General features: G+C 39.9%; 2 protein-coding genes across 2 annotated transcripts; one reads left to right on the forward strand and one right to left on the reverse strand.

The window, feature by feature from the left end:
• Positions 1-366: 366 nt before the first annotated feature.
• Positions 367-3,771, forward strand: eif3g (eukaryotic translation initiation factor 3, subunit G). The gene is made up of 10 exons (XM_052552472.1): positions 367-484; positions 570-616; positions 1,411-1,499; positions 1,593-1,652; positions 1,749-1,853; positions 2,691-2,880; positions 2,968-3,075; positions 3,156-3,292; positions 3,483-3,589; positions 3,669-3,771. The coding sequence occupies exons 1-10, from the start codon at positions 462-464 to the stop codon at positions 3,682-3,684; spliced, it is 882 nt and encodes a 293-aa protein (XP_052408432.1). The 5' UTR covers positions 367-461; the 3' UTR covers positions 3,685-3,771.
• A 926-nt stretch (positions 3,772-4,697) lies between these two features.
• dnmt1 (DNA (cytosine-5-)-methyltransferase 1) lies at positions 4,698-22,628 on the reverse strand. The gene is made up of 34 exons (XM_052552400.1): positions 22,209-22,628; positions 21,540-21,582; positions 20,528-20,635; positions 20,209-20,443; positions 20,012-20,084; positions 19,788-19,872; positions 19,678-19,715; positions 19,537-19,591; positions 19,375-19,458; positions 18,883-18,992; positions 18,676-18,794; positions 18,500-18,592; positions 18,261-18,412; positions 17,994-18,181; positions 16,536-16,716; positions 16,349-16,446; positions 14,555-14,705; positions 14,365-14,480; positions 14,087-14,285; positions 13,876-14,009; positions 13,616-13,795; positions 13,179-13,403; positions 12,003-12,195; positions 11,785-11,875; positions 9,381-9,512; positions 8,678-8,960; positions 8,437-8,582; positions 8,144-8,306; positions 7,869-8,046; positions 5,748-5,943; positions 5,509-5,672; positions 5,285-5,401; positions 5,109-5,199; positions 4,698-5,025 (listed from the first exon to the last, which is right to left on the reverse strand). Exons 1-34 carry the CDS (start codon positions 22,253-22,255, stop codon positions 4,988-4,990), a joined length of 4,506 nt encoding a protein of 1,501 aa, XP_052408360.1. The 5' UTR covers positions 22,256-22,628; the 3' UTR covers positions 4,698-4,987.
• Positions 22,629-23,216: the final 588 nt, after the last annotated feature.

The following is a 23,216-nucleotide window of genomic DNA, read 5'->3' on the forward strand; positions in this document are numbered from 1 at the left end:
TGCTCAGCCAAGACAATTAAACATTTCTAGTTACTAATACTAATGCCCACTGAATAATTTACTCATTTAATGAAAGAATCTTCTTAGTTGTATTTACTTAAAGTCTACATAAAATAACTGAACTGAAAAGTTATGTTCAATACCTAAGTACATTAAATCCATTAAAAACAAAGCTTGTTACGATTTAAACACTTTGAGTGCTTTGTTTAACATCAAACATATTTATGAAGGCATTTTTATATGTTCCTCCTGTTTTCTGAAGACGTTCTGGAATGTACTCCATCTTTTCAGCTTTACTTCTATCGTGTTTCTTGTCTAGATGTCAGTACTAGCTGATCTCACCACACTTTTTCTCCCTCGCTGCAGTCCTCCGCTCGCGCAGAGGCGCTGTAGCGGCGCGTCCTCTCGTCAAAACCAGCCCCGGGAAACGCTTCCTCTCGAGCCTCGAGACAACCGTCGAGATGCCGTCGATCGAGTTCGACGAGTAAGTTCTCCGTACGAATGAAACAATATCGTTTTATTAGTGCTTATTCTGTGTAACAGGCATCTAATATCTTGTGTTTCCTCAGCTCAAAGCCCAGCTGGGCCGATCAGGTGGAGGAAGAGGGAGATGAAGGTAGGCCGCGCGCAGCCACGCGCACGTGTTTAAACTACACTCATCACATTAAACAACACGAGAACACACTTTATAGTTATAAAACTATTCCACCGATAGTGACAGTTACAGTCAGTGAGCGGGATGTCAGCCTGACAGAAAAAAACGCTGGTGCTTTGTGCTGTGACGGTTGTAAGTTACTAGGCTAACGTTATATATGTTACACATGCACTATACTATACTATTTGTTTTATGCAACACATATCTGTAAAATGTTATACACATCGTGCTGCTATTCTTTGACATTACATCGTACCGTGTTGTGCAATGTATATAACGTTACTATCACGATGCTAATGGTACCATACTGTATGTCAACAATTAGACAAATAGAGGATTTTGTTTTTTGAAAAAGAGTTATGGCTGAAAATAACCTGTGCAACGGGGTTCATATGTTTTTAACCTCAAAGATTGTGTGTAAAATAAATTATGAGTATACAAGGAAAAGTGTATATTTCAGGTGCTGTACTTGGTTACAATTTCTAGTTTCCCACCATTTAAGTCCTCTTGAAGTTTAACAGTTCGTTTCAATATGTAATAACAAGTAAACATTAATATTTCACTAAGTCCGTTAATGTGAGGTCAGAGAAAAAACCTTGTAAAAAGGATTTAAATAAAAACGATTAAGTAAAATTACATAAATAAATAAATGCTTTTTAAAATAGAATTGGTTTGTATTCATGCATGCTGTGACAGCATGGCATGCCGTATAAACTGTAGTTATGTATTCATAACTGGTCCATGTACTTCAACAGGTTCACTCCCTTCACCAAAAGAGACCGTCAAAGGTAACATCAAGACTGTCACAGAATACAAGATTGATGAAGATGGCCAGAAGTGTAAGGTCAGCAGAGCCCTTCTTAATATTATATTGTGCTAGTCGAAAGGTTTCAGAAGAATCAGGTTTCATATTTGTCCTTTGCTCCTCTCTGGTCAGATTATCAGGACGTTCAAAATTGAGACGCGGAAGGCCTCCAAAGCAGTCGCCAGGAGGAAGGTATGTCTTTATTTTTCCTTAGTATATTGACATCTCTATTAAATATATTGTTTGTGTTTGTTTTGGTGGGGGATTGATTGTGGTTTCATCCAACAGAACTGGAAAAAATTTGGCAACTCTGAATTTGATGCCCCAGGTCCCAATGTTGCCACCACCACAGTGAGTGATGACGTCTTCATGACCTTCATCTCCAGTAAAGAGGTATGACCATGAGAACCTGAAGAAGTTTTCACACCGATGCATATTAAAGAAATAGTTCTCCCAGGAATGAAAATTAGCTTGAAAATGCACTCGACCTCAGGCCATCAGAGATTATAGATGAGTTGGTTTCTTCATGGGATCAGATATTAAGCATTAATTACATCACTTGCTCACCAGTGGATCCTCTGCGGTCAATGGGTGCCGTCAGATGGGCATGTTTGTAATAAATCGAGTCATTAAGATGTTTTGAAACTTCAAACTGATGCTTCTGGCAAAAAATATGTAATCTATCCATTATATTGCTTTATCCAGTGAAAATGTAGTCCTGTCTGAATCAGGAGAAAGATATGCACAAGCATTGTTTATGGTCCTAAAACAGTTTGGTGGGTTTTAATGTGAGATGATCACCTGATGGACTTTCTTCACTAGAGGAAGAGTGATTGTGGATTATAGACACATATTTTGGTCAGAAGCATTGATTTAAAGATAAAATGCATTAATGATGGACTTCCAGTTTATGAAACGTTTATTGATAGAATAGAGCCATGTGGATTACTTGTGATTTTTTTTTTTTTATCAACTGTTTTTTTGACGGCACCCATTCACTAAAAATTATTCATTGGTGAGCAAGTGATGTAATGCCAAATTTCTCCAACTCTGTTCCAGTAAAGTTAGAAACTCATACACATTTTAGATGACCTAAAGGTGAGTACATTGTCGGCAATTTGTTTTGGGGGAACTATTCTTAAAAATAGTTTGTTCAATGTGTTGCTAAAAGTTTCACTTCTCTGTTGTAACGATGCCAACTTGAAGTGATCCTCATGCTCGTTTTAACAGGACTTGAATGCTCAAGACCAAGATGAAGATCCCATGAACAAGCTGAAAGGACAGAAGATCGTGTCCTGTCGTATTTGTAAAGGGGACCACTGGACCACTCGCTGTCCGTACAAGGACACACTCGGTCCCATGCAGAAGGAGCTGGCCGAGCAGCTTGGTCTGTCCACGGGAGACAAAGAGAAGACTGCAGGTTTCCTAACCTTCATGTCGTCCTGTTAACCATATTTGGCGAGTCGATTATTTATTTTAATCTAAATTATTTAACTCTGATATCTAGAGCCCGAGCCTGCCCAACCAGTCCAAAACAAGACAGGGAAGTACGTTCCCCCCAGCCTGCGGGACGGTGGCACGCGCAGAGGAGAGTCCATGCAGCCGAACCGCAGAGGTACATGTCAGACATTCAGATCTTAAACTGATGTTCTCAATCGAGAGCCTGATGGTAAAGTGGTGATGTTTTCTCTGCAGCTGATGATAATGCTACAATCCGTGTGACCAACTTGTCCGAGGACACCAGGGAGACAGATCTGCAGGAGCTTTTCAGGCCTTTCGGCTCCATCTCGAGGATCTATCTGGCCAAGGACAAGAACACGGGCCAGTCTAAGGTGAGCGATGTGAAACAAATGACAAATAAACCAAAGAGAAGTAAAAGATTCAAGTTGACTCATCTACTCGGTTTAAAGAACTGAACAGGAACATTAACAAACTTGCTGACATCCGTTTTAATAATATGACAGCATGAACCATGTGTTTTCAGAAGAATAGCGCATGTAACTTATTTCCTCTTTACTCCAGGGCTTTGCCTTCATCAGCTTCCACCGGCGTGAGGACGCTGCCCGTGCCATCGCTGGAGTGTCTGGCTTCGGATACGATCATCTCATTCTCAACGTGGAATGGGCCAAGTGAGTCCTCCTGAAAGAGTCTGAAACAAACACCAACCATGCTTTCTCTGATCTAATCATGTTTTCCTTGTCTTTCCAGACCCTCCAACAACTGACGGAGCTCCAGACATATTCCAGGATGACTAGATTTGTTCTACCAGTTGTATCAGGAAGTGATCCAAATAAATGCAAATGATAAAACATCCAGTTGTCTGATGTGTTTCACTCTGTAATCAGTCTTTAATTAGCTTGTTCTTGAAGTACTTGCATTTGAGTGTATCAGTAAAGCGGCTTTACTTAGAAATAAAGGGGAACTAATGAAGAAATCTTGAGGAAAATGCAAATATTCCTTTGTACTAGGGTAAGGTTTTTAGAAATTGAGGTTTCCTGTAAACCTGATTCTGCTATGTGGAAGTTATTTTCTGTCAATGTGCAAGGCTTCGGATTCATTAACCGCTGTTGGTAAATAACTAGAGGAATAACATGGAAAAAATGGTAACAATCACCAGTCTAAAAATATGGTATATCGGTAAATAAGGTGAATCGAGAAAATCTTAAGATGGACAAACATCGCCCGCTGTTAAGAAGTTTAAAATGTTCCTCAGCAGTATGATAGCGCTAGTCAATGGCCAATCAAATAAAAAAGGTCAGTTTTAAAGGTGACGAGTGTAAGGCAATATACATATAGCTGAACATGTATTATCTGACAAGTGTTTCATGATAGAAATGTTGCGCCAACAGTTATAGGGAGTGTAGCAAACTATGACCGTTTTTGACAGAATGTGCAGTGTTAAATTGAAAATACAGACTACCTTTTAGTGATTAGTGTAATTCATAAAAGACTATGTTTTCAATGTATTAGACAAAAATATGGTCATATGTAACCGCTTTGTAATCAGGAGAAATAAGATAGTGGCAATTGCCAGTTAAAGGACACGCCAATTAACACTTTCTACAGGCAGAAGATATTTAACTGGAAAAAAAGATTTAAAAAAATATAAAAATTTCACATTATCCTCTGACCTACTTGTCTGTTAGGGTGCTTTTGCAAGTGTAACTTCCTTATTACAGAGTATGGAGTGAGCTCACAATGCAGTAATTGAGATCATGCCAAGAAAAGTACAAATAATTTGAAACCATTGAATAAGAGCTTTATTTGAAATATTACAACATATAAAAACTACACAGAACTTAATACCACTGTCTCAGAGTGGATAATTGCAAATACACTGTTAAAATCACATTTAAAAATTGATAAAACATCACATGATGGCACACTGCACAGACTGTCCATTGAAATGCCACTTAAGTGGTCAGCTCCAGACCAGCTTATGGAGAAATGGAATGAGTTTAACGGGCCGATGCATCAAGATGCTCACAAACACAATGTAAATGTGCGGCGGTTTAATGAAGACGGCTTTAGTTGCAAACCTCCATCTTCTCCTGCTTCACAGGCTCTGGGGAAGAAGTTGAACAAGAGATTAAACTTCATTCTGATGAAGAGACCAAAAAGTACTTGATAAATTTAAAATAAAGTCACCTGTAGCATTCTCCTTCATCTTTCCTTGCACACACTTCTTGATTTCCAGGCCGATGGCTTTGGAGAGGGGTGGAGGCACAGCATTACCAACCTGAGAAACACAATGTCATGGATTAGTGATACTTTCCACCCGCACCAAAAATAAAGAAACTACCCATTTTGCACAGGCGTCATACCTGTCGGTGTTTGTCCAAGACGTTACCAAAAAAGCGGTATGTGTCTGGGAATCCCTGGGAGCGTGCACATTCCCTGACACTCACCACACGGTGCTGCTCGGGGTGGAGGACACGTCCCTGTAAACACAGTAACCAGTATAAATCACAACAGGGTACAACTTTTATACCAATTACGGTTGTTCCAACTCAATGTGACTTGTTAGCATATGGCATGTTTGCAATACCTGCTTGCCCATAGGCTCAGGATTGGTAACTGTGGTGCTGAAGAACCCGTCCCATTCCAGACGGCCGTACAGACCAGCCCAATGATTGTGGCGATTACCCGTGTGAGGCAGACACCAGGGAATCAGTGTGTTGAACTGCCGGTCTGCAGGGTCACACGGTTTTCCTAGTGCAGGGACAACAACTGGTAAGTCAGGATTTTAATTAAAAAACTTCTATATTAAATAAAAGGAGGACTAACCCTCAGCACAGGAACACACTCCTCTCAGGGCACCAGTGCCACTGCGGCCATTCTTTTTGTCGGAGTGGGTGTAGCGAAGCTTTTTTGTCATGGTGCCATCCCGTAACCGCACCTCAATATTGGGCAGATCCCTCCAGTCAGAGCCAGGAGCCAGAGGAATGTGGCGCATGCGGGCTGCTACCAGGGCACTCATGTCCTACAACACAAAACAATCCACTTAAAAACTGATACTCGTGGTTTGTTTGAAGTGCTTTTTCTCCTCACAAGACTTCACTTGACATTCAGAAGACAAACATACTTGTCATCCAGAGGTGTCAAGTAACGAAGTACAAATACTTTGTTACCTTAAGTAGAAAGTTTGGGTATCTAGACTTTGGAATCTGGAATCTATATTCCTTACATTTTCACGCAATTATCTGTAATTTCTACTCATTACATTTAAAGAAATCAGTTCGTTACTGCGATTTAAGACTTTTACAAATAAAAATCACGCCATCCGGATGGAGTGAATTTGATTGTGGTGGGATGAGAAGTATAAGCATATACCATTCCAACACCCTATTGGTTTATATGGGATCCATTGCACCTGCACATGACAAATCACACTCCAGCAAGGACATAGTCAGAGTTGGGTTGGTTTATTAAAAATATTTCTTAAGTTACTTCTCACTACTGGCTCATTTAATAAATGGGTGCTTTCTCTTCTTCCTCTGCAAATTAAGCTACTGTAGGTAGTTCAGTAGAGAGAGCGTTTGCGATTGACAATGTTGTGATGAGTAGGCTATACAAACTTTGTCACTCATTACTAGAGCTGAAGAACTTTCCCGATGGGTACGGGGTTAATTTATATAATTTTATACTGGCTTGGGCTTGCGCTCTCGTTTGGTAAATGAGCGGTCATGTGATGAGTTTCAAATAGGGCAAGAAAGAAATGCGAAAATGTATGCTGAGAAGGTGAAACGGAAGCTTGACTATGGTGATTATGTATTGGTTGCACCAGCATCTAAAGCAAAGTCTGATGTGTGGAAAAGTTTTGATCCAGTGGGTTAGATTGTTGGATGCTCCATCAGAGAGCACAGGAACGTGCTGAAGCCATCTACAGTGGATTCAATCATTTTCCTCCACAAAAACATGTAGGCCTAGCCTAATCTTGGTGAGTAATGGTTTTAATTATAAAATATTAATTGTCTTAAATGCATAATGTAGACCGAGTAGGCTAATGTTGCCATTATTCTTTTATGTCAGCTGTTTCGTTATTGCCAAATACCCATCTTAATTTAATTTGTTAAGAAAGAAGTGTTTTATTGGTGCGTTGGCCTATTTATAGGCTAAATGAGCCTATACCTATTTAGATTGCTGAGATGTTACGGAGGACTTATGTTATTTCTTTAGGCTATTCCAACTTCCAAGTGATGTAGTCTACGTTAGTCATGAACAGTTAAAACATGTATAATTAATTAATTCTTGACAAAAGCCAAAAGAGTGGTTTGTGCACACATTTAAATGTCGGGCTGTAAACAGGTTCAGGCTTTTAAAAAGTTGTCAATCAAAATGTACTTGTCAGGCTCGGGCTGAAATCTGTCAGGCTCAGGTCCTGTCGGCCCTAACTTAAGGCATCACACATTTTTCAACATGAACATTTTAATATAATATTAGTCATTATGGCCTTTAGAAAAATGTTTTTTTTTTTTTTAGGTGGTGGGGTAGAGCACAATAGGCCCCTGTGGCACACCCTAAGCTTTTGTTCTTAATGGCATTTTTCTTTTCTTACATTACTTTTACACTTTTAGTTTTGAAACCAGTACTTTTACTTGAGTAAAAATTCTGAGTTGATACTTCAGCTTCTACAAAAGTCTTTTTAAACCCTAGTATCTATACTTCTACTTGAGTAATGAATGTGAATATTTTTGACACCAGTGTTGTCAACCAACTCTTTAAATGACATTAGGGGTTAGACAAGAGTTTTATCGTGCCAGCTAACTTCCTGTAGGTCTCACAGGAAGTTTCTTACAGAAAAAACACTCTGCAAGACAAGTGTAAAAACAACACTGGCTTTAAAGCCACTGATGAGTCACATAACTGTTCCAAAGGTTAAAACACCATCAAGATTGAGAAACTGACCTTACAGATGTGGTCCCTGAGGATGGGCTGGTACTGAGAGCCACGAATGTGCCTCTGGAACCAGGACTGTGGCTCGCCGTTGTAGGAGATTTCCAGAGCTGCGGCTCCGTTACGGATCTCTGGGAGGTCAGACATCGTGTCCCGCACTGTGATTGTGCGATAAATGCCTCCGTTTCCACTGGACCAAAAAAAAAAAAAGGTGTTATGATAAGATCAGAGCAGAAACCAGATTCTGTTTAAGGTGAAACACAACTGAGGTAACAACAAATGCTTACCGAGTGACATTGCTGACATATCTCTTCTCATCAACCACCACACTAAGAGAACAAGCACGTGGGGCAAACACATGCAGGGGTTCAGGGAAGCGGGGCAGCTTTTCACCCGGGGCTGCAGCCAGGATGATCGCCCTACGTCTGGTCTGGGCCACCCCATACTGCCCTGCCTACAAAAAACACATTAAAACAGATAATTAAAATTATTAAAAAGTGGGGGATAATATTACACTTAGTCCTTTGTGGCGAGAGAGCACCCGTGTGACTACATAACCACTTCATTACTGAAGTCTAACTTGCCTGTAGCACACCAAAGGTGCACTGGTAGCCCATGCGAACAAGACAGCGCAGTGTGAGCTTCAGGACCATGGAGCGCTTGAATGACACAAAGTTCCTCACGTTCTCCAGCAGGAAGAACTTGGGTCTGTAGTAGTCACAGTAACTGAAAGGAAATGGTACAATGGTAAACGCATCCAGCAGCATATCACCAAACAGGCAGGACCACCTTATTTTCACAGCAAGACTCATTCTGCTAACCTCAGATACGAGACAACCAATGAGTTCTTGAACTTGGAGTATGTGCGCGAGTTAAAGCGGTTCATTCCACTGAAGCCTTGGCAGGGCGGCCCGCCGCAGAGCATCTCCACATCCCCCTTCTGCGGCAGCTTCTGTCCGAGAGAGTTAGTCTTCTCTCCAGACATTACTAGCTTCAACAGGACGTTACAGTCCTCTGTGAAGACTGTGGTGCCTGGGTTGTTCAACCTGAATGCCTGAGCAGCAGGATCCCACATCTCTATGGCCCAATTTGTCTCAGAGATACCTGTTGTTTGGGAAATGTATAAAACAACAGGGTGCTCAAGAACATGGTTTCTGTATCCGTTCAAGCCTTTTCTGCTCCGTGTGTGCTATTGATGTAAAGCACTGAAGTTACAGATTGAGACAGCCGTTTTTCCTATCATATAGGACACCAAATATTCAAATAAACCACGTTTCGCTACTCATGATCAGAGAATTTTAAAAGCATTGGATCATTTTTGCATTTTACCTAGTATCTATTAAAACGGACACCGTATTTCTCAAGTCTTTAAAATTACAGCTGATTAAATTTGTAAAGTTTTTTTTTTATTACCATTTTGACCGTTAAGAATACTTTTACGAAGGACATCACTGGGAAGGAAACTTTAACTGAAACCCCCTGCCACAAAACATTTCCAAAAACCGGTTTGAATAGAAAGCCAACCTGCTTGATGGAAACCCTCAGACAGTCCACCACAGCCAGAGAACACATCTAGTGTGCGCAGTTTGGGGACTGTCGTCTCTTGTGGCACCTGATCCTGCGATTCCTGTGAGGCTGCTTTACCCTTCCCTTTACCTGCAGAGAGAAAAGAAAAAATACATATACATATATATATATAATATATATATATATATATATATATATATATATATATATATATATATATATATTTTAGCTTTTGTCATGATTTTTAAATACTGCATTCATGATGGGCAATTTAAAACCAAAGAAACAGAACAGAGAACTACAAAAAAAGCATAACAACTACACAGAATAAGGCCATGACGACACCAATCCGTTTTCATTTGAAAACGCATTTCTCTCCCCATTTTGGCCTTCCATCCACACTGAGTGAGTTTATAAATCAAGAAAAAAAAACGGAGCTTTGAAAATGCTCTCCAAAGTGGATAAATTTGAAAACACTTTTCGCGTTGTAGTGTGGACTATGATGACTTGAGTTAAGTCATGTGACGCATATTATACCAATAGACATCTGTGTTTATACTGGTATTGTGCATGTTAAGTGCTATTGTTACACTATTGCTACATGGGGCTGGGTACCGAACTTCGATACCTTTATGGTATCGAACGAAAAACTTCGATACTATGAGTATCGAAAAAGAATTTCTTACGGTGCCAAATTTCAGTTCCAAAAGCCAAGCGGCCGTTTTTTTTTTTTGCTGAGCGGCTGTGTCTGTGGAGCTTGTAGCATACATGCAAGGACCCAAATTCGCCGTGATTGGCTGTCCACCACCACGTGACGGGGAGGATTTCTGAAGATACTCACAGTCACACAACACAACTGTAGTTGTTTTTTCTAAAAACGTTACAGGCTACACTTTATAAACGTGGATGCCGAGTCAGCAAAGTGCAACATATGCGATAAGAGTATTGCAACCAAAGCTGGCGTTAATGAAGCATTTGTTTGGATGAGTGTTTTGCCCTCCCTCCCTGTTTAGTTTGGTCTACTTGATGCGTATCTTGAAACACGCCCCCTTTCACGTAGTCTAAAAAACAGAGAGACAGATTTATCCGGTACAGCGAATTTCTCTAAGCAGCAGGCCACTGTATACGTTCACTTAAAACATAACCGACAGTGTTTACGAGAATACTTGCAGAGACAATTATTTTGATATAATTGTGTGTGTGTGTGTTCATTCAGAAGTTACGATACGCGAAAGATGAATTCATTCTCTGTACGCGCATTGTCTGAAATGCTGCTCACAGCGCGTGCTTTCTGCAAGTTTGTGAAACACTGGTTTCGTTAAACAAAATAAATGATTATTTTAAAAGATTGACTCAAAAGAATCATCGGTTCACTAATTGGATGATGAACTTTTATTACCGAGCCAAAGATTATCTATTATTAAACATCTTGAATGAATAAAGACTTAAAGTTCATCTGTAAAGCACATAAAGCTATCGTTTGAGTTTATAAACTTCTATTTCATGCATGATTCATATGGATCTGCTAACTGAATGCAAAGTGTGAGTTCTAGAAGAATGTTTGTGTCTTGATGAGCATGTATCCCTCACTAGGAGTCGCTAAATGAACAGCTGCTGTTCTTTTTCTTCTTTTTTAGGATCAGTTGCCCTATTGGTTAAAATCACCAAACTGTATACTTAAATATTAAATTAATGACATCAAAACAGGGGTGTTTGCGTTATGATGTGGTGGGCTGCTGTGGGCCAGAAAGTCCAGGGAAAATTTTGGTCCCAGTCCGCCCCTGAATGGTGCACCCCTATCCAAAAAGCACAACCAGTTGTATTAATAATGTTATCCTGAGTGTGAAGTGTTACCAGAATTTGTTTTAATTAAGGTGAAAAATAAAAGTTTTGTTTAATGTATTTGTGCTGACGTTGAAATGGATTTTAAAATATATGGTATCGAAAAAAGTATCGTTAGGAACCGGTATCGAAATTGGCACCGGATCGAAAGATTTTGAAAAATACCCAGCCCTATTGCTACGTGTGTTACTTTGTACACTTCATATCGCAGTGTTGCAAAGATGAAAGCAATTTGACTCTCGATCGTTATGCAGCAAAACATAAGGGCAGCTGCGTTATAGACCAGACATACAATCATGAGTGTGTGCGAACTGGAAGAGTCTGTGAATGGAGTGCTTTTCGTAAATAAAATTTGCTGTCAGAAACCCTGCATGAAAACATCTGTGAGTATCTGTGTGAAAATCTGTTCTGTGTGTATCATCTGTAGTGAGCTTTTATTTTTAGGCTTTTTGAATGCACAGAAAGTTAATTTAAAGTTGTGTGATGTTTCTGTGTGGATGAGACACTTTTGGAAAACGCTAGTGTACAGAGTGCAAGTTTGCATAAAACTAATGGTTACCTTTCCCCTTTCCTTTCCCTTTGCCCTTATGCACTGCTGATCGGGCATGATTGGGAGGATCCTCAAAGCTCTTAGTCCTGGCATTGTATGCCTAAAGAAAACAAACAAACATACTAATGCTTTACTGAAAGTTTTCCAGGACAGCTGGGAAGAAAAATAGGTGCACAATGGCTCAACACCACCATTTTTGCCCTGTAACACCCATCCCTCATCCTCACCTCTAGGAAATAAAAGCGATCAGGTCCTCTGCTCGAATAGTCCTGGATGCTTTCTACCAGGTCCTCTGCATACTCTACTTGACAGCGGCCCAGCACTTCTGCCATATTTACAGTCACCTCTTCATCACTCCAGTAGAGCTGGTTTATGTCAGAATGGTAGGCACCTTTTGGTCCTTTATAAGTGTTTTCAGGCCTAAAAAGCAATGGTCATCATGAGAAAAACTCAGGTAAGGTTTATATAGTGTTGTCACTGTACCAAAATTTCAGTATTCAGAACCAATACCAGTGAAAATCCACAGTTCTATTATTAATATGCTAAGTTGTATTACTAAAAATATAACCAATGTCATTCTTTACACTTATTTACAATAGTGTTTCAAGTTTTACAAGTAATATAATTATGAAAAACAAATGGAATTTGCTATTAAAATTAAAACATGGAAGAAAGTGTGATTTTTAAAAATTATTAATTGTTTCAACAGTAGTAGCAGTATCACATTCTACTAAATGGTTCTAGTTCTAGCAGAATGCCTTCATGTAAAAAAAAAAAAAAAAAACCGCTTATTTTGACAGGTTACCGTGAAAACCTTTAAATTGACACTGGTTTTATTCAAATGAAACTGTAAAATGCTTGACGTGACTCAGAACAGTTCTGGTGATGTTTAGGTCCTCATTGAAATGGCAGATGCTGAAATTACTGCATGAGTCACGCGCTTCAGTCTATGCAGTAAACAAACCCTCACATCTCTGCCATTCATTCACTGCAGAACATACACGATTCATATTTCAACCAACTTTTGCGGCTTAACATTTACAGATACTGGTCCGTACGGAGATTTGATTGGATTAATTTACGCTAACTTTGACAAATTCAGTGACTGTCCATATTAAAATCTAGGTTTCATTTTCACGATTGGATTGAGATTTCGTCTGGTGTTTTCTGCCTCGTGGAAATCATAGCGTTGTATGCATCTAGAACCAGTTTGACCGGGTCCTCTGTACCACCGGTACTGGTCCAGTCACATTTCTATTTATTTAGTACTGACTTGGTACTGGAGTAGTGGGTCTTTTGACAACACTTATGTACAGCCTTAGTGGAAACTTCATGCTAAAGTTTGTCCTTCAGGAAACTGATGTTAGTCAAGTAAGCTGCTTAAGAGGAAGAAAATTAGTCACCTGTACAATTTATAGACACGCAGTTTGATCTCCATTCTGTCTGGCTTTCCATCACAGCGTCTGTTGCAATAGATTTCTTTGATGCGCCCAATACGGAAGGGCTGTGGTGCGTCTAGGTTTGAGCCCTTAATGTAGTCGGAGGACTTCCTATAGTATTCTGGGTACAGATCTTCATCAACATCATCCTTCCTGTGAGAACGCTTCACTGGGCTTGCAGCCTTTACCCTAAAAAACAATGCAGCTTTAATAAAACCACTTTCAATCTCAATATGGTTGCAGCTAGAAGGGATACAGCGCTGACCGGAAACTAAAAACTTGTGTTTGTGTTTTATGAACCATATAATTGTACAGGGTAACCAATTATGCTATATTGATGTGCAAACACCTGGTAGCTGCAGCGGTCTCCCTTCTAACATTAAATTATAATAAAAGATTACCCAAAATTAAAGGCCTCTGGGGGAAGATAGACACTGTCCCCTACTCTGTACTGCTCTCCCTTCAGGGTTGCCAAACCATAGAAGACTTTAGAGTCACTCTCCTCATCCTCCAGGGGTTCACAGACACTAGGCACTTCCTGAACATCTCGTTCCTTATTCCTTACGCAGCTGGCACAGAACCTGCCATGAAACATGTTTAAATGCATGCACAGAAAAACAGATCTGTCAGAAAGAGTCTTAAGTCTTAAAGGGGCGCTCACTTATATTTGTGGTCCTCTGACGGTATGACCTTAGGAGGAGACTCGAAGCGAGCACAATCGCCGTCATACAAGAGCTGATAGAAGAAGCTTTTGCCATCATCTTCAATCACTTTAATGTCATCATCCATTCCACCCTGAAAACATACAATTATTAAATACCTCCAGTCCAGTTTGCTATGGATAAATGTAGAGCAGACTTCAGCATCTGTACCTCCATGAACCAGTTTTCAGATGGAGCCTTGTAGAGGACGTTGACCTTGCCTTGGACGAAACTCAGCTGCATATCTTCACACTCATCCACAAGGAAGAGCTCAAGAGGGTCCGATGACTCCCCAAGAACCGTATCAGTACCACGGCAAAACCAGTGCGCATGAAACATCTTCTCACCATCCTCCCATAACGCTGTGATCCTAGAATCACAGGCAAGACGTTGGCTTAATTTAAGGCAATATGGTGCCAAGAACCCAGATTTGCTTTGATAAAAGTTACCTGGCCAAGTAGAGGGGATGTGACGGGTCAGCAGGGCTGACAGACACACAGTCTCCCACCTCCACTATCTCATTCTCCACACACACTTTCATGTAGTACTCCTTCCTTCCATCAGTCTGAAAAGACAACATCAATACTTCAAGTCCAGGAAATGCACATCCAGTTTATTTTTGTATGACAGATCACATACCTTGATGGGCTCGCCCACCCAGGTGATCTTATTCTTTGTCTGTTTTTTCTTCTTTGCCTGAGACATTTTCTTTGTCTCCTTAACCGGCAACACTTCCTCCTCATCCATATTCTCATCATCCTCCGCTTCTTTCACTGCCAGGTTGGGACATCTGGACAGGGGACATTAGGATGGATTTAGCTTTATTCCGGCAAACAAAAATCAAAAGGTCATTGAGCTGGAGAACACAAACTGAGAGTAAATAGTGTTTCTCAAAAAGGGTTTAGCTGTTCTCCTACTGTATGACAGGGGGCAGCACACTGACTAGAAGATACTGTGCTTTATTAGCATTAGTCACAGCACTGAGCACAGATATGAAACAAAATTCAAGTAACTTTTTATTAGTCTATTTCGGTGATCCTCAAATCTGGCTCGCGAGATCCAGTTTCCTGCAGAGTTTAGCTCGGACTCCAATTAAACACACCTGCCTGTGATTTTCTAATGATCCTGAAGACACTGATTAGCAAACTCATGCGTGTTTGATTAGGGTTAGAGCTAAACTTCGCAGGAAAGTGGATCTCGCGAGCCAGATTTGAGGATCACCGAAATAGACTAATAAAAAGTTACTTGAATTTTGGGGTTATATTTTCAAAGTTGACAATTTGAATCAAGAGAAAAAAGAAAAAAAAAAAAACCTTGCCAAACAGCCCAGCCCCAACTACAAAATTTCAGCAAATTGACATACACAATCACTGGCTTTTTTTCATATGTGTGTGTGTGTGAGATATATAGGTAGATAGATAGAGAGAGAGAGATATATATTAGGGCCGGGACTTTAACGCGTTAATTGAGATTAATTACACAAAAAATAACGCGTTAACTAAGATTAATTACAGAAAAAAAATTCCCGCATTTTTAATAACGTATTTTTGCACCGCGGAACGTTTCTCACTTGAGTTTCGGCGGACCGATTATACTGGAGCACCAACTAGCGTTCGCATATCACCGCAGCAGCACATGATCGAGCCTCAAGTATCACCTAAATGCAAAACATATAGCAGCTAGCGTGGACTTTACACTTTATGTTGAACTATGTATTATTTTGTTGGTGCAACAGTTTATGTTGAACTCTTTATTGTTTTGGCCAAGGTTATTGAGAGTTGGACTTAGTATGTTATGGCCTCTGAAGCAACAGAGAGATGTTTTCTAATAGTCAGTGTTTCCAATGTTCTGAATGTAATTGACAGTATTGTGTTTTACTAAAAAAAGACTTTACTGAAGGTTCCAGCACCTATAAGCTTCCTGAAATTCTGAAATGTACCATTTCTAAATTGTTTCTAAATATGCTATTGCTACACTTAATGGCAAAAATTGCACTGGTCTGCTAGACTTGGTTGAACAAAAATAATATTTTGTTGCTTAAGTTTATGTATTTAGTCATTATTCAATGGTATACTATAAATCCATGTGAAAAAAAAAAAACTTCTCATTGTTCTCAGGTCAAATATTTATATGGGATTAAAATGCGATTAATTTCGATTAATTACAAAGCCTCTAATTAATTAGATTAATTTTTTTAATCGAGTCCCCGGCCCCAATAAATAAATAAATAAATAAATATATATATATATATAAAAAAAAAGGCCAAGACAAGGAATGGAGTGAAGAAACGATCCAAAACAAACAGTCATGTTGGTCTCAATTCAGAAACCAGCTCTGACATTTAGTCTCATTTCACAACACATGGAAACAATACTAAATTTTTGCCAAGCAGAATGATTACGCAAGACAGACGACTGCCCAGAGTTAGCATACCTCCTCTTCTGACAGGCCTGTTTACTTCTGCCACTGCCTCCAAATTTGATCATATCCTTACAGGCTGAACACTTGCCACAATCCGGTGCTTGACACACCTGAAAAATAAAGATATGCCCGTCTGGGTCACATTGACATTGCAGGCATAGTTTTGGTAGCAATAAAAGGACATTTTTGCCCAACCGACCTCACAGACGCCACAACGGTGTCTCTTCACACCACCATCTTTATTGTTCTGGTCAATCTGATCAGAGAAAAATGTGTCAAAGATTAGATAGACTAGTTTAGTGGTGGTGGCTTTAGTTGGGCCCTTGCTGTCCTTTTCAATCTTGGTGGGATGACGGATGGCTTGTCTTCGGGCTGCTCTCCTGAAAAACAAAATAAATGTAATGAGCTGCAAATACAGCATTTAGAAACACAGAGACCACTAACAGCCAATGAAAAATGGAGCCATGCTTGAAATATATATGGATGTCACAGGACAATGAACAGATTGACAGTCTGTCAAATTTCTCACTTTAAAGTTGGTTTTAAAGATCATCTGAGCAGATCGGCTCCATGCTTTACAGAACAAGGACATTCAGTTCTTTCAGAGGCTTAGTTTTTCCTAAATGGGCAACTTGTAAATTCAAACAATGGGAGCCCAAACTAACATCTGTTATGCAGAACCATGCAAGTCAGGGAGGAAGAGGAAAAAAAAAAAAGCTATGGAAAAATGTTCTTGCTCTCATCACCCACCCCTTTCAGCTAGTGAAGTAGTTTACCACCAACACAGGCTACTGCAGTTGAGCGTATGGGGGAAAATAAATAAACCAAGCCACACACTCTGCAGAAACATCAGGCTTTACATACCAGTACAGCTGCCTGCTGCGTTTGGAAAGGTTAGAGGATAATTAGAAACATGAGGAGATCATGCAACAAGCACGAGTGAACCTTAACATCACAAACCAATGAACGATTCTACCATAACGTCAAGAAATGGTTTACACGTCAAAAGAAATCTGTATTCAAACATTCATCCACTTTACTAAAAGGTAAACTTCAACACCCAGTGCATTATGGGTGTTGAAGTTTCCCCATCTTTCACCACAGTGCTTTTTGGTATGTAGCACTGATGTTAAAAATGGCACACAGCCAACTTCTCAGGATGTCTAGAAATCTTTTAAGCACAAATTTAAGACACTACGACCTGCACAAAAAAATTAATATCATACGAGCAGGGTAGGTCAACATCTATGGTAACATAACTATTAACAATAACAGCAAACAAAATAAAAATACATAAAATTTGATACGTGCGAGGAAAAAAAAAAATGCAACTTTACATTCAGCCTTTTGGAAAAAAGCCAATTTACCCAAGTTTCATTAGCACTGGATGTCCAGGTACATGGAGAATATTAAACCATTAGCAGGTCCTTTGCATATCATCCAAGAACAGAAACCCCCATCATTAAAGCTGCACACATCTGCAAACTTTTAGTGGCATTACTCTAAGGACTATATTAAATGTTCCAGGCAATTAAAAAAAAATCCTTTAAGAGCATAGACTTTCTAGGCACACTGTTCTTTTAATTATAAGTAGTCCCCATTATATCGTCACTCAAGGCTGATAAATAACATCCAGAAGTTTCACTATGAAACTCACCTCTTGCCCAAGGTCACACCAGCCAGCTTGATCAAGTCTCTCATACAGGGAGTGACGATGATGGGCTGCTCGTCCGAGTCTCCAGCCTCATCATAACTCTCCATCTGCTCCACCACAAACTGGGCATGGCGCAGAAGTGTGTCCTCTGTGAAGCGGTTGAAGTTAAGCCCAGCAGGTGGAACAGTAGTCTAAAGACATGAAGGAACAGGTCAGCACTGCTACCAATGGGATCAGACACACACACTAAGACCATGTCAATCAGCTCACCTCAATTTTGTTTAGCAGATCCTCATATGTGGCATCTTGGTTCTTCTGAAGAAATTCAACCACAATCTTGCTCATGTAGATCTTCTCCTGCATCAGAGCAAAAATGGGAGAGTACTCCTCACTGGGGTCCATTAGGATGTAGTCAGCAAATGCTGTGGAGAAGAAATAAAACTGGTTGGATCTCATGTGCATGGACTAATCTGACTAGGATGAGACCGATTCCTTCAGAAAATACTGACCTGTGGTAAAGCCAATTAAAGCCTTCTCCCCACCATCAAAACCAGTGATCCACCAAGCATTGATGGGACCAAGCTTTTTGGCAGGAACCCCACCTAAAGAGAATAATTGCAAACAATTTAATCTGCACTTAACCTTAATATGGCTTGTGTTCACTGTAAGTAAACTTGGGACATACCATCCATGCATGGGTTGTCATCGTAGATGGGCTTTACGGAACAACTAAAGTACAGCTCCACATTTTTCTCAATGAGACCAGAGTCAAATGGACACAGGTGTCCACGCTTATCATACACACTGTGAATGAGAATTGTAATGTCATTCAAAAAATTGAGAAAAACAAAAACACCAATACCATTCAGAGCGATGCATTTCTCCTCATTACCTGAAGTTCGTAATCTTGTGCTGGGGCAGATCTTCATAGCTTTCAAATCCATCTTCATTTGCATCAAAGAGGGATAGACGTTCATCAGTCAACATCTCCGGTTCATCCAACTACCAGAGACAAATCATTCAATATTAGTGTTGCAAAGGCATTACTCAACTTTGAGTAACAAAATGAAAATTGCCATTTACTCATGTTGTTCCAAACCTGTATGAGTTTTTGGTGTTGAACATGGATATTTTGAAGAATGCTGGTAATAAAACAGTTGATGGCCCCGCCCCATTGACTTCAATAGCCTTTCTTTCCCCCAATATGGAAGTCAATGGTAATCAACATGTTTGGTTCCTCAAAATGTTCATGTTCAACAACAAACGACGACACGACTGAGTAAATGAAAAATTCTAATTTTGGGGTGAACCATTCCTTTATATACCCAATTAAAGACAGCGATTGGCGGCATCCAAACAAACACTACATAAAGGGATAACTCACAGCATCATCAGGATCTCCCTGGAAGAACTTGAGGTCTGAATCATCCAGGTACTGCCTGCAGTCAGGACATTTTGGTGGAGGGGTCTAAAATGCAGATTAATGGGCTTCATTTGGTGCATTAAAATAAGCAGCGGCATGAACGGGGAATGAAATGAGCGTCACCTTTGCTGCGGACACAGGCTTGATTTTGTCATTAGTAGTGTTCTCAGTATCAGGCCTGAAAAAGGTAGAGGTAGGATTAATCATCACAGGTTCATTACATTGGGAGAAAACCTGGTTTAATTTGACTAATGTGGAACTCACTTTTCATCTTCTGTTTTAAGGCGTTTCTCTTCATGGATCTTAAATAGGTGGAGAAAAAAAACTATTAAAATATTTTCATCTTAAAACCGCATTAACCGTCAAAACCTTACCTCCTCTGTAATATCTTCCTCAGGCTTCACTTCGGCCTCACCATTTGTGGCTTCTCCATTCAACTCATCAGACTTGCGTTTTGGGCTATTGAAAGAAGGTACAACACCTATTTATAAAGTGACCAAAGACATACGAGCGCGATCGGATTTCAACAGCCCAAGCACAAAACTGCCATTTCACATCAGATATGCACAAGAGGACAAAACTTAAACTGTTGACTTACACTCTAGAGAACATGGAGAGGATAGTTGGCTGTTTTCCAGAGTTGCGTGTGACCCTGGTACTGGCTGGAGATTCTGTGAGGGAATAAAATGCATCATTTATAAAAGACTAAATATTCTGCATCCAGCACACAATGTAGAGATGCAGCTGTTGTAACCTATAGAGAGTAATTAAAAGCCTTAGAAGCTTGAAGCTCACTCTTGGGCTCAGAGTCTGCTTTACTGCGGCGGCCACCCCTTCCCTTTGGGGCGCTGGGAGACTTTATAGCGTCTCCATCCTCCTGAGTATCCATGGCTCCCTCCTGCTCGCCCTCATCTTTGTGAGACCCATTTTCGGAGAAGCCGTTTGAATGTCTGTTCTTCATTCCTTCATCCTCCTTGACAACTCCCAGAGCTTTCTTCAGCACGTCCTTCACCTCTGACGTGTAAACCTCCTGAAGAGAAGAGACACTCCTCAAGTTGAAGCACAAGTTCTCACCTGCTGTAGATAGGAGAACTGAAAGGGCAGCGTAACTCACAGTGGAAAGCTCAGAGCTCTTTAGCTTGTCCTCAAGGATTTTGAGCTGGTCCTGAGTATCAGCGAGCAGGAACTCCTGCAGTAACCTGAGCTTCTCCTTTACACACTCCTACACAATGAGGAAAGAAAACTGAGCAGTCAAGCTACAAAAATGTTGAATAAACTCACTCAGGCATTTGGCAGGTGCTTTAAATCAAGTTACATGTTAACATTTTATCAGTTCTTGCTTTCCTTGGAAATCAAACCCATTAACTCAGCATTGCCTTGTTTGACTGTTTAAGCTACAGGAAAGCCTAAGAAACTTTACAAAATGTTTACAATACTCCATTCAAATCTAAGGCATGTTTCTCGTTATCTTTCAATAAAGATGTTGGATTGAAAAAAAGAAAATTGTGCCTTTAAGATCTGATCAAAAATAAATAAGTATGTGCTGGACCAGGTGAACAGTGCAGACCAAATTTGTTAGAACAACTGGCATATTTAAGATGATTAAGTTGATTGTTGAACTGGCCATTACAATCCCCATAAAACGAACTATTGCCAGAACTACCTGTGATGGAAGGAATTTGCTATAACATTGAAAATGACGGACTGGCCTCTCAAAGTCCAGACCTCCAACCCCATCGAGAAAATTTGGGGCAAGTTGGAAAATAAACTGGACAGCTCTATTGTATATTCGAAGGAAAACATTTGGCTTCAGAAGTCAAGAGATCACATTAGTGCTGAAGTTCTCAGGAAATATATTGACATGACGTGCTGCTGTTATTACTGCACAAGGTGGGCATACCAAATATTAAAGTCAAAAGTGGATAAAAACAGTACGACTCTCTTCATCTGATATTTGTTGTGCTCAGAGCAACCATCTGCATTTTTCATGTAATGTAATAAAATTATGTTTGAGGCACAAAAAAAAAAAAAAGTCAGATGTCACGTGTTAAATCATTAACTTATAATACATGAAGAGCATATTTTTGCAGAATTCTGAGAGAACGTGTAAGACCAACAACCCTCACCTCATCCGACAAACTGTCTCCACCTTCATCCAGCACCTGCAGCCTGGGAAAATGCAGGTAAACATCATTAACATTATAAAGTACACCACATCAAAAATCACTCGACACACAATAAACATTTTACAGACTAACATCGAATCGTAACGGTTTTATCTACAGCTGACAGCCTTTTCGCTATCATGGGATTACACAAGTAAACATACACGCACGCATACAAAGTCGGTGTTATTTTGTTATTAACATCACTTTTGATTATCCTGTCGTCAATTAACTAACGTCACACTAAACGCAGGAGGACTCGGTGGTTACGAGTCTAATGATTTGTGATTGAGTAGTGGGACAGGAGGCGGGCAGAGATATACTCGGACACATGTGTATTTGGCGCCAAATGCAGTGGGACTGACACCTGTGAGTCCGTTCGTATCAAAACAACCATCCACCGCGTGTTTAACCAGCCGCGCTCGAGCTGATGGCGGGTAACCTCACAGCATTTGTAGCACGGCTAAATGCTAACCAGATTAAAAACCTAACATGTTTTACATCTCCAAACAGCACATCAAACAGCGGCTGTTATGTGACGTGATCAACGTGTAACAAAGCCCGCGAATGCGCAAACCATGAAACACAGTCAGTCGCTAGAGTTGCATAAACGCAAATACAGCACCGTACCGTTCCTTGACATCCTCTGGCAAAGACAATGAGGTCCTGGTAGGCATTTCAAGTTCGAGTTTGATCAAAGAAAGTGACTATTTAAAAACACAATTTAAAACAACAACAAATAAAATCGGCGATAGAGATCTGACAGTGCCAAAAGCAGCGCTCACTGGAGGGGCTTTATGAATTGTCGCTAGCAGCTGAGAAATACGCGCGGGCCGCTTTTTCGCGCGGAAACGCTGGTGAGTTGGACGCTACCAACAATATAAAACACGGGGGTCGAATGTGTCAAAGGAGTTTTGCGTTTCTAGTTTGTTTTTAATACTATTCAGATACATTACTTTGAGTGTATGTAAAACATATTAGTATTACGAAATATAAAGTTTAAGAGTAAAAAAAATACGAGATCTTAATTTGTTTTCAAGGATTTATTTCTTGCGCACCCCTTTTGCGGCTTCGGAGACTCAACTTCTATGGGATGTACCACATTTTGCTTTGCCTCAGGGGTGCAAATTCACGTCTCATTTTCATTAACTCTTCCAATGCAAATATTTACATCGCTGCTGTTCTGAAATATACGTGCGAGCACACATGAATATTTACGAGTTTCCTGTTTCGCAGCGACAAAATATTTTCAAAAAGGTAACGTTATGTGTCATCGTAGAATTACATTATGCTTAGTGTATTGTTGTTTTTATTATTATTGTTAATATTGTAGAGCCTACAACTATTAAGCATTTTTATAATATTCTTATTTTACCTGGAGACTGCCTAAAATGTTTCGTTTAATAACTGCCAAAATCTATCTGTTGTGCCATAATTCAATTTGTTATGATTATTTCTGTGCCATTCATAATCTCATATACTGCATTGTGGTGCACTTTGAGATGAATTTGAGATTCAGATGAAAATCAAAGGTGTGTCGCTCAAGTTGTGAAACAAGCAACCTTGCAGTACTTTAAAAATGTTTTACTTCTATTCTACAAACTTATAACAATTAAAATGTCTTATATATTTTAATGA

This window comes from Carassius gibelio, chromosome B3 (assembly GCF_023724105.1).
Source record: "Carassius gibelio isolate Cgi1373 ecotype wild population from Czech Republic chromosome B3, carGib1.2-hapl.c, whole genome shotgun sequence".
NCBI lineage: Eukaryota > Metazoa > Chordata > Actinopteri > Cypriniformes > Cyprinidae > Carassius > Carassius gibelio.

Excerpts from the sequence above, each read along its gene's own strand:
- eif3g (XM_052552472.1), top strand. The coding sequence starts at position 462 with ATGCCGTCGATCGAGTTCGACGA. Across the intron at positions 1,500-1,592 it reads AAGATGGCCAGAAGTGTAAG|ATTATCAGGACGTTCAAAAT; the intron begins GTCAGCAGAGCC and ends CTCTCTGGTCAG. Across the intron at positions 1,854-2,690 it reads CCTTCATCTCCAGTAAAGAG|GACTTGAATGCTCAAGACCA; the intron begins GTATGACCATGA and ends TCGTTTTAACAG.
- dnmt1 (XM_052552400.1), bottom strand. The coding sequence starts at position 22,255 with ATGCCTACCAGGACCTCATTGTCTTTGCCAGAGGATGTCAAGGAACG. Across the intron at positions 14,481-14,554 it reads GGGTGGGCGAGCCCATCAAG|ACTGATGGAAGGAAGGAGTA; the intron begins GTATGTGATCTG and ends TTGTCTTTTCAG. Across the intron at positions 5,200-5,284 it reads TCTTGGACAAACACCGACAG|GTTGGTAATGCTGTGCCTCC; the intron begins GTATGACGCCTG and ends TGTGTTTCTCAG.